This window comes from Condylura cristata, unplaced genomic scaffold (genome assembly GCF_000260355.1).
Source record: "Condylura cristata isolate star-nosed mole 26May11 unplaced genomic scaffold, ConCri1.0 scaffold00026, whole genome shotgun sequence".
Lineage (NCBI taxonomy): Eukaryota > Metazoa > Chordata > Mammalia > Eulipotyphla > Talpidae > Condylura > Condylura cristata.
This window is the reverse complement of record NW_004567127.1, coordinates 31,200,744-31,211,697: the sequence shown is the minus strand read 5'-3', so window position 1 is coordinate 31,211,697 and position 10,954 is coordinate 31,200,744. Positions and strand designations below refer to the sequence as shown.

At 43.2% G+C, this 10,954-nt stretch overlaps 1 protein-coding gene across 1 annotated transcript in view; it reads right to left on the bottom strand.

The window, feature by feature from the left end:
* Positions 1-2,823: 2,823 nt before the first annotated feature.
* Positions 2,824-10,954, bottom strand: part of TIMD4 (T-cell immunoglobulin and mucin domain containing 4) — a 28,722-nt gene continuing 20,591 nt past the window's right edge. Inside the window, exons 5-8 of the mRNA XM_012730054.1 lie at positions 7,795-7,841; positions 6,291-6,384; positions 4,353-4,392; positions 2,824-3,511 (exon numbers count right to left, since the gene is read on the bottom strand). Coding sequence (XP_012585508.1) covers positions 3,427-3,511; positions 4,353-4,392; positions 6,291-6,384; positions 7,795-7,841 — 266 coding nt within the window. The 3' untranslated portion in view covers positions 2,824-3,426. The remainder of the gene's footprint in view (positions 3,512-4,352; positions 4,393-6,290; positions 6,385-7,794; positions 7,842-10,954) is intronic.

Sequence of the window (10,954 nt, the reverse complement as noted above, 5' to 3'; positions counted from 1 at the left end):
CCATCTCGGCTTCTATTTTCTCAACTCCAAAAGTGAAAAAGCAACACATTTGTTTCATTGAAATTCTGAGACTCAGGTAAGTGCTTTGAAACATAAATTAGAAGACTGCAGGTCCTCAAATGTCATTTCATTTTAATGGTTTTTTTCATGAGAAAAAAACTCAGCCTACATTGACTGAAACACATTAATCAAGGACCTTCTCCAGACATCATTTTGCATAAAGTCACAGTTACCATGAACCCATTGATGACGTTGAGTGAGGACTTACAGCACCCAGACATTGCAAAGGCTCCTAAAGTTTGGGTGTAAGTTATCTGCTTCACTTAGAAGTAGGAAAGTAGGAAAGCTAAGGTCAAGTTTGCAGTATTAGACTGCTGGGAACCCGCAAGGCTAGATGCTACACATCATGTAAACACAGCTGTGGGAGGTTCTTCTGCATCAAAATCTCTCCTTGTGGAAATGGATGAACAACACTGATTATACTCTATTGCATTTTCACGTGTGTCTTGTGTAGCTTTCTATGCTCCATAAGGCAAGCGATTGTCCCAAGACCCCACATACAAGAGACTCGAGGGAGTGGCTGGTAGACAACTACTAATGCATCCTGATTGCAGAAAGAGAGAAAGAGGTGGACAACTAACTACATCTTGTACTTGTAAATGTCTTTAAGTGGACACACTGCCCAAGTCCAGACCATGCTTCCCACTGCCTCACTGATCTCTGGTCTGTGTGTTTCTCCTAGTCCCAGGGGAGGAACCTCGCATCTGTGAAGGCACCCTAATCAGAACACCACAAGATTCTCAGAACTGGTCTCAAGATGTACTGTCCTGGTATGCAGGGTATTTTGAGCCAAGAGCAGTGAAATCCTTGAAGTCACCCTCTCCCCTCTCCTGGCCCTTTGATTCCTGTCCACATTCCTTCTTCCTGAATGATGGGACCTGCATAATCATGGCAATCCCCATGCCTATTATTATTTTTAAAACATCCTTACTTTTTCATAATATAGGTTTTCTCCCCTCAAGTGAAGTCACCATAGTTTTCTAACCACTAAAGTGCATGTTATTAAATTGCTTGTGTATCCTTGGTTACCCCACTGCTTCTGTTTTGATGATTTATCCAACCCAAGAACAACCCAGAAAGAGAGAGGGGGGACATCGCACCTGACATCTGCATTTACAAGAATTCTTTGCCACAGCAAGGAGAGCAAATTCAAGAGGGAAAAAAACTCAAGTCAGTAAGGAGAGCCAGTTAAATTTTGTAGTTCAGGTAGAAAGACTAGAACTTAAACCAGACCTCTGCCACCTCCGCCTGGCCCCCTGGCTGAGCTGGAAAGCAAGAGTCTCTGGCACACGCATCACCAGAGTCAGGAGGCTCTACTCTGGGAGTGTCCACCCCCAGGGAAGACTGGGCAGCCAGCCTCCTCACCCCTGAGCCAGCACCGGAATCACCTGGAAGGCTTGTTAACAAAAGTGGTTCCATCCCCAGAGTTTGAGTAGGTGTGAGGCAGGACAAGAATTTGGATGTCTAATGGGTTCTAGGTGACCATTTGAGAACAGTTGCACTAGAGTTCTCAGCTCTGGCCACACATTAGAACCTCTTGGGGCACTTTTTATAAACCCAGGTGTGCAAGTCACTGGTCAGCCAATTATAAAAGAATATTTTATAGGGTAGGGATTTGGAACTGGCAATTTTCAAAATTCCTAGTTCATTGCAATGTTTAGCTAATGCTCAGAGATCCAGGGCTAGAAGTTCCTGGAAGCCATGGCTGGTGCTAAAATGCCATAATTTTTCATTTCACTGCTGCTTAGTCAGAAAAACGATTTTCAGAAATATACTTTGGAAAATGTTGATGTTTTTTGAAAAACAGAAGTGTGTTCACTGAGCTGACCTGTTAGAGAAGGATACAACACTCACCTGTCTATTTCTTCAGGCCATTGGGCCCATTCCATTGTCCCAATGGGGAAACTGAGGCTGTGAAATGGACTCCAAATCCCTTTTCCCCATCAGTTTCATAATCTGAATTCAGACACTTTCCAGGTGATTTCCAGAAGCTGAAGCTAAAGCAGAACCATAAGCCCATCCCAAATAAGACACTCCCACATATGACTGGCTGTTTCCATCAATTCAGCCACCCCTGCCCCCTGTTCAGCGCTAATGCAGTGAGCCAGAGGCAAGCTGCTCTGGGCACATGTGCTCTAGGCGCTCAGGTGAGGGGCATTTTTTAATTAACCTCTGGGTCTGTGTGGACCAGGTACAAGGAATTTACAGTCTGGCCAGGCAGATCAAGAGAATGAATGTGTCCTGCCTTAAAATGAATGTCAAGCGCGTTGAAATGCAAAAGGTGGTATCTTGAAAGACTAGGAGCTTATTTCATTCAAGCTGCTAATTGCCCTAAACCTTCCAGGAAGTACTTCAGGGAACATTCTTGCATATCTGGCACCTTCTGCATTTCTATCCAACCAGGAGCCTCTCCCACTCATGTGCATATAGCTTTCGTTCATCCCTGCAACAACTGTTTGCAGTTATCACTCTCCCAGGGTTTCTTGTGCTATGAGCCATGAAAGTTTTGAATAAACCTGCACTTACTGAGGAGCAAAGTTCCATGAATTATATTTAGAAAAATTTATCTAGAATGTCTCACTGTCACATCCACATACTGGCCCTGGGAGGATGTCCATGTCACTCATTGCATTTGACTCCAATAGACATTAAATTCCCCAGCAAGTATTAACATGTGACGCCATGATCATTTCCAAAGACCCCGCCCCCCCAAATGTGAACAGAAAAGAATAGAAAACCTATGAATTTTAGAAGCTGGTTGAAATTAAGAGTTTTATTCCTCTTCCAGGCCCAGGGTGCCTATGCCAGACCCAGAGTAGGTACTGAGTCCGAGCATAAACAGAAAAACAAACACACACAAAATGATAAGGCAATAGGGACAGAAAAAGGACCAGAACTAGTGTCTCAGGCACAAGGCAATTTAGAGAAACAAGAGTGTCTCCTTCCAGTATGTGAAATGCTAACAGGTAGAACAGAGAGCAGCCATGTTCAGTGTGAGTACAGTGCATACAACAGCACCAGCAGGCAGTGTCTCAAGACACTTTGTTGTAAATATTCCAAGACTTGGAAGCATCCCGGTTCCCAGTATTAAAAAAACAGCCTTGGTATGGTAGTAAGTTCACCATCAAAGGAGGTATTCAAGCATAGGAGGGAAAACTGCTTAATAGTGATGCTGCAGAGGAGATTCAATTCCAGAGCAGCCAAGGTAAGGTCTCTAATGTGCCTTTTGATTGTGAAACTAAAGTCAGATTAGATTGATGACACCAATGAAGTAAGTGGAACTTTTTTAAAACAAAACTTTTGAAGACTCATTTGGACAATTCACAAATCATGTCCCGATTCTCTAGCCTCAGAAAAAGCAGCACACTAGAGTGTGAAAAGACCATCTTCATCTTCTCTCCCTTGCTGCATATCACTGAGGCTATTTTGAGTTTTTCCAAGACTTTCCAGCCTGTAAAGAGAAAAGAGAGACTGATAATGGGAAACACAGAGACCAGAAATAAATGGGTGCTGCTACCTTACACTGCAACTAGCCAAGGCTGTTAGTGTTCAAAAGGCCCCATGCAAGCTCTCATTTTACAGAGGGGAAGTTGAGGCCATGAGGGAATGGAGGACCCTTTGCCAATCTATCATACTAAGGAAGTTTAACGTTAGTAAAATACACAGTTGTGATATAAATGTACTTATTTATGAAAAGGGTCTCCAAGTATGACCTTGAAAAGTCACCTTCCTGAGCCGCTTCATAACTCCTGATAAATATTTGTAGGTACTATCATGCTGATGCAGTGATTAGCTATAGAACAGGACAAATACCTACAGTTCCTTCCAGAAAGTCTTCACATTATTTTAAAGCCAAAAAAATGCTCTGATGATCTAACTGGACAGAGAAACCAAATCTCAAAAGTGGGTCTCTACATGTGTTTTTCCATTTTCCTTACAGGCAATTCTCCTCTCAACAGAGTTTAACAATGCCCTTTTAAAGTGAGTTACCCAGAGTTGAACAAAAACAGGTGGAGTGATATATCACCTCCTTTATCTTGTATGTATTACTTCTCTTAATTCATCCTACCTTTATATTTGTATTTGCCTTTGTACAAGTGCTTGCATTTTGGACAGAATGACAACATATTAACCAACGCAGAACTTACCCTCCCACTTCTTTTTTACTTCTAATGTCACCTCTCTCCAACCCTACCTTTGATCAGAACACACACGTCATTAAATCACTGAGTGGATCTAATCACTTGTAACACCTTGTGCAATCACTACATCAGTCATACCAGATGAATTACCTTGAGTGTTTCCTGAAACAACCGGTTTTCAAGATTTTCCCTGAAAAGATAAGGCCGTATGAGAACCAGAGTAAATGTGCTAAAAGGTGTGAAATGCCACCCCATATGACCTTAGTAACAGTCAAGGTGGTCCATGGTGAAAACTTAGGTGCTGACATTGACAGAGAAACCACTCTGTTCCCCATGTCAAATAGCTTCTCTTTAGACTCCTTGGCAGTGCCCAGTGATTTAAAAGTTGCTCCACTATTGAGGGCAATGATTATAAGCTGCTTGATCTTTGAGTTATTGGCCTATATACTGGGTTGTTTACTTTCTTCAATTATATTTACTGAGGTAAAGTTTACATCACTGTATTTGTTTAATGATCAAATCTCTTCAGTTGTATGTTTTCACCCATGCCCCCCACCAAAGCCCCACTAATTATTCTCTACCCTGTGCTCCATTGCACCACACCCTCCCTCCCCCTTCCCTCCTGGTTTCCTCAGTTTTGCAGTTACATGTCAAGGGGTTACTATTAGCTTGGTTTCATCTGACCGTTTATAGTATTCCAGTGTGTATGTGTGTGTGTGTCTGAGTGTGTGTATGTGAGAGACATTTCTCTGATCTACTCCTCTGTTCTTGGACACTTAGGTTGTTTCTACAACTTGGCTATGTGAAGGAATATATGGGCTCCTACATGCATTACAGCCCTATTCACAATAGCCGATTATAGGGCTTTTAAACATTTCCCTATAAAGTCTACCCAGAACTTTCTAAAAATGTAACTTACCTTTACCTGGGGCCTGGTAGCAGGTTTCCAAATTTCTACCTTCCAAAGTTCCCTATGTTCCTAGGGTTCACCAGGATAGGCATTGAAGTATACACGCCTCACTACTGCTGCTCAACCAGATCCCAAGGGTTATTTACTCCTCACACATTGAATCAGCTCCTGTTCATGACTACAGAACAATTCTTTCCTCCCCACTCTACAATTCAACCGGGTACCCATGTTATACTTTGCATAAGAACTAGAAAGCCTGTGTCTTTGAATTATTTTGGCAGCATCTGGAACATTTTTTGGAAGGAAGCAGGGGAGCAAGGCCAGCTGGAGAACCTAATGAACTGTTACAGACCTTGCCCCTGAAAAAGTCAGGCATGCGCACACAAGCACTCCTGCAGCAGCATCGAGCTCACCTTCCCACACATTTAGGACCCTAGCTTAAGAAAGGCTGCTGTACAGGGACAAACAAGATGTTTGACTTTTGTGGTTTTCTTCATGGGGCAACTGTAGCCAGCAGAAGAGGCTGCACCAGGATTTTCTCTCTACCACAAATGATAGTGACAGAACTTCACATTCACAGCAAGAAGCAAGAAGGAGGATAAGGATGGACGGGCACAGAGCAAGTATCCAAGAAACAAAGATGCTCATTTGTCTTGTTTTTCCTTTTCAAAATATATATATTAGGCCCTCCCTGCTGGCACAGTAGGTTAAATCACAGCACTGTGAAGCTATCCACAGCCATTGCAGCATGAGTTCAATTTCCACCAGGGCAGTGACCCACATGGCACAGCAAACCTCTCCTGACCCACCCACTGCTCCCCTTAGCAGTGTATCTCAGTACATCTGTCTGTTCTGCTCCCCGCTCTATCTCTGGTGAATCCTCACTCCTGCACCTCTGCCTGTACCCCAGTTCTTGTGTACATAAATAAATAAATCTTCAAAAATATATATTTACACTAGCAGGGTTATGATTCTCTAAATTTAGCATTGTCCAGAGAATGAGCTTGCCTGCTACCTCTTGACTGGAATATGGAAAATGCCAGACAAAACTAGGGCTCCTGGAGTGAGTTGGGGGGTCGGGGTGGCAAGGGACAGGAAACAGAACCCATTGACACCCTCGTCTCCTGGGCTCTTCCCAGGTCTGAAGGGCTCATCCCACCTGGTCCCCCTCTCCTTACCTCGAAGGAAAAACCCCACAAGTAATGCCAGCAGCAAAAATCCCAAGGAGGTGACGATGATCATCAGCAGGTCTGAGTTGTCAGCCATTCTTATCTGGGGAGACACAGAAAGCAGTTGAGGCCTCGAGGTTCTATACCTCATCCTCACTTGAGTTTCTAAACTCAGGCAGATGTTCTAGAAACCAGCAGCCTCACAACATCTCATTTCCTTTTTCCAATGTGTCTCAAAGGCAATACAAAGCCAGCTTTACAGGTCAGAATTAATCAGAAGTAACAAAATAAAAATCAGAAAACCTCACCCCTTTACCCAGGTGTCTCAAATGTCTGAGGCATCAGGCACATGGCTGTGGGCAGTGGAGTCTGGAGATAAAAGCTCCCTGCCCTGAGCTGTGTTCTTTCTCACCCAGGCTCTTTCCCAGCCACGCTTACAACTCTGGGGTGCTGCCAGCCAGGCCACCCTGCAGGCCTTACTAGACTTCCAGAGGAAACATGGCTAACAAGAAAATGGAACTCGGTCTCAAATTTTCTACTACAGCAGCTCTCAAAAAACAGTCAGGGGACCCATGAGATCAAATTTATTTATATGAGATATTATTTGTCATTTTCACTGCCATTCTGTCCCAGGGTACACCAGGGGGTTCCCAGTGCTAGCTGGCCGGCCTGTGATGATGCTGTTGCCTGGGGACAGGATATGCAAAGCAGATCTAGCTAGGAAGCCAGAGTTCCAGGAGATTGCAGAAACGTAACACCCACCACTTTTCTCACCCTGTTTTTGCTTGGAGAAGGTATTTCTCATGTCTTGTAGGCTAGGTTAACATCCAAAGTGTGTGTTAGTTTGTTTTTCAATGAATAAATATTGGTTTAAACTTCTATTTTCATTTTTACAATTTTAGAGGGTTCCTGGCACCTAAAAGATTGAGAAGCGCTGCTCAGTGGGCAACTTTGTTCCAGGATCAGGCCACCTCCCTGCCCCCAGACCAGGCTGGCATCCTCTCAGCTCCTTCTCCAGGAGCAGCAGCACAGAGCAGCACTCTCTAAGGCTAAGGACTAGGACCAGGAATGAGGAGCTAAGGGAGCTTCCCCTTTCTGTCACAGGCATCCATAATACTGTTTGGAGTTTTTACATAAAGCGACTTGAATCCCCTGTGTAATGATGCAGGTGCCTGGTGCCTTATCTCAGGGCAGAGAAGGGGAGCTGGGGAGGGACAGGTGTCAACCCTGCAGGATGTCACTCTGCCAAGGCCACACAAAGAGGTGCACGATGATTCCTCACATTTTTGTAGTTTTTCTCTTTTTGCTTTTCAAAGCATGTGCACATACAGAGTGATGGCATCATTATTTCTGGAAGGATGCAAGCTACAAACTCCTTAGCTGGTTTATCAGCCTTGTGATGCCTTCTGCCACTTAAGTATATCTGCTCTCCTTGTCCATTTCTGCAAACCTCGACCGTGGAGTTTTACAATCAAAGCCATATACTTCAAATACTTCATCAAAAAAATGTTACCTGTTTTGATTCATGTTCATGCTGTATAAGAGTGGCTGTCTCAGATGCTGGGAAAGGAAAAGAGAAGAAAATGTTTGTATTTTCTGTGGGAAAAGAAAATGCCACTTCCTGAGATCATTATTTCTAAGCTTGTGTGGAATATTCATGGATGTTTTATCTTTCAAGCTCATCTTTCCTCTTTTGTGTAATTTATTTGAGCACTTTTATTCTGATATGGTTTTATTAAAAGCTCATCTGCCTTTTCACTGGAACATCCTTCTTTTATAGATGGATAGAGAAGGCATTAGACACAATCAATTTGGTCTCAGTTTCCTCAGCCGGAGCAATGCAGCCAACAAGAAAATGCATTGGTCTGTCAGTTAACAAATATTTATTGAGCATTTATTATAGAGCAGGCACTATGCTAGGGATGGCAAAGACCTGGTAGAATACACAGCAATGTGCAGAAAGCCAAATCTAAACAAATAATGTAAGTAGCTAAAAGAATAATTACAATTGTGCAAAAAGCTGGGAAGCAATGTTTTAGGAGGCCATAGGGGTATATCCTGGAATAACTTGTACAAGGACAACATCCTTGGTGATGCAAAAATGGAGATGAGTCCTGTTGGGTCCTAAAGGGAATCACACTGAGAATTTACCCAGTGCAAGGCACTGTTCTAGGCACAAAGGCTGAGAGGAGCAAGGCATATCTCAATGCTCTGGGAACTTACATCAGGGAAGGGAGAGGTCAGTCTAACAGGCCCAGGTAATAATGGCATATGGGAGGCAGGCTGAGGGAATGACCTCGAGTCCAACCTGATTCTTCGGAGACAACTATTAGAATTAAGCTCCATGAGGACAGGGGCTGTCACTGCCTTCTGACTGAAGCTGGCAAGTACTTGGTGCTCAATAGAGGTTGGTTGAATGAGTAACACCTCCACTGAGTTAAGGTTGCTTAAGAATTAACAAAGATTGATGACAAAGGCATTGTAGGTAGAACAGCATCCACAGAGCTGGGGAAAGAGTGGAACATTCCATGTCAACCAGCAAGACCTGCGTGGGTGGGAAATGATGGGTGGGTGGGAGTGAGGGGAGAGGCAGCTGGAGACTGGGACCTGTCACAGAAATTTCTTGTTTCCTGCTTTGAATTCTGGAAGCATTGAGAAAACTTTCATCAATGGTCCAGCTGGGAGGATAAGTGAACAGTCAAGAGGAGATTAGCACCTGACGCCAGGTGTGAAATTCAGAGCTGGTAGAAAGGAAAGGAGAGACACAGATGCCAGAAATGCTGAGGAAGAAAATGAACAAGATGTGGATTTCACATAGAGGTGAGAAAGAGACAGGGTTAAGTTCCTACAGGGCCACTGGGCTGCTGCCAGAACTGTCCACTGAGACTGAGGACAGCAGAAGCATAGAAGGGCATGGCAAGGGAGAAAGCTGGGAAGCTCACATTGGGTCACTGCATCTAGGGGAAGCTTGAGTCTGAATCCAGCAAGGGCTGGAGTGGAAGTCATTAATCTGGCAGTGGTCACTATCTACAGGGGAAAACCCAGCACTGAAGGGGGTGGGGGTGAGCAATGAGATAGTGAAGAGTGAAGCTGGAGAAAAGGGCAGAGAGAAGGGAAAGTGAGAGCCGTGTGATGGCAGCCCGGGTTTGGGAGGAGAGATGTCCGAGGAGACATAAAATCCTATATGCAGTAAAACCACCCAGTGGAAACAGAGCAGAGCCACACAGAGACAAGTCTGCACGTCTTGGCTAATAATTACGGAAATTGATCATTGTTTTCCCCAAGCTTCCTCACACTCAAGGCAAAAGGAGAAATGATATAGGTTCTGTAAAGCTCATAATTTGGTACAAAAAAGCTTTATTTTTTGTCAGGGAAAGTGGTTTGTTGAATGCCTAGGAGCATAAAAATTCAAGGGGGAAATTCAGCATGTTTTCATATCCTACAACTAAGTTATTGTTGTTTTTCTTTCTGTTATTATCCCCTAGAGCTGGAAATTGCAGGTACGAATTCAAAACTCTCTGTTTGGTCAAAATCTTGTCACATTACAATCATTTGTGATGGATGTGTCTGAAATTGAAACCATCAAAAGGAAAACCCAGGCTGGGTCGGTTTTGTTGTATTAATCTATATTTTAAGCTGGAATTTCCTAATGGGAGAGATTTTTGCAAGCACAAACACTGTTGAGTGATATCAAACAGCACTTTTTCCTGTTCTTTGGAAAATGCCCTGTCTCAGTGGACACATTCCAAGGGCTATCGCTGAGGGGAGCAACAGACAAGTCAGGAGAGGTCTGCTGCGGCATGTGGATCACCTCCGGGGCCAGGGATCAAACTAGGAGGTCGAACTAGCACTGAAGCAGCTGCAGCCAGCTTGCAGTGCTGCGTCCTAACCTATTGCACCACCAGGGAGGGCCCTCGTTGTAATTTTTTAACTGTATAGTGTATAGGGAATGAATATCCCAATCTTTAAAAATACATATACAGACAAGTGTCTACTTTGGACTCCCTGAAAACTCAAACAAACAAAAATGCTAAAAGATTCATGCATTTCATTTTGAGTGGAAATATCAAAGGAAATTAATATTTTCATTAGTACTTTGGTATCATTTCTAAATTGTTCTCAAATGTGAAAACTTTAATTGTAACCTATTTTATGTATTGTGTGCCAATCACTGGAAATTCTCCAAGATGCCTGATCAAGAACAAACATCTGGGATGTGGTGTCATTTCTCTGAAGCCAGGACATGTAACCTTCTAAGTGAAACTCTGATGACAAGTGTTAGGAACCCATCAACCCACAGGAGGAGGGGCAGTCAGCATTGAATCAACAAGTACTGATATGCAAAGATGTTCAGGAAATAAGTGTGTGTGTGCACACGTATACTTATATATGCATGTTGTTTTTATGGGTTGAAAAAGGTTTGCTTTTAAATAATGAGTGCACATTAAAACAGGTGGAATCCAGAAAGTTTGTAGACTGGTTAATCATATCTTCCTAATGTCAACTCCTGGTTTGAAAGTATAGTTATGTAAAAGTTTACCAGTATGACAAGCTAGAGGAATAGATAGCACTACTTCTGCAATTTGTGTGAATCTAAAATGATTTAAAAATAAAAGCTTTTTTAATGGTTTACAACCAGTAATTGCAAATGGTTTGACCGAATCAATGCACTG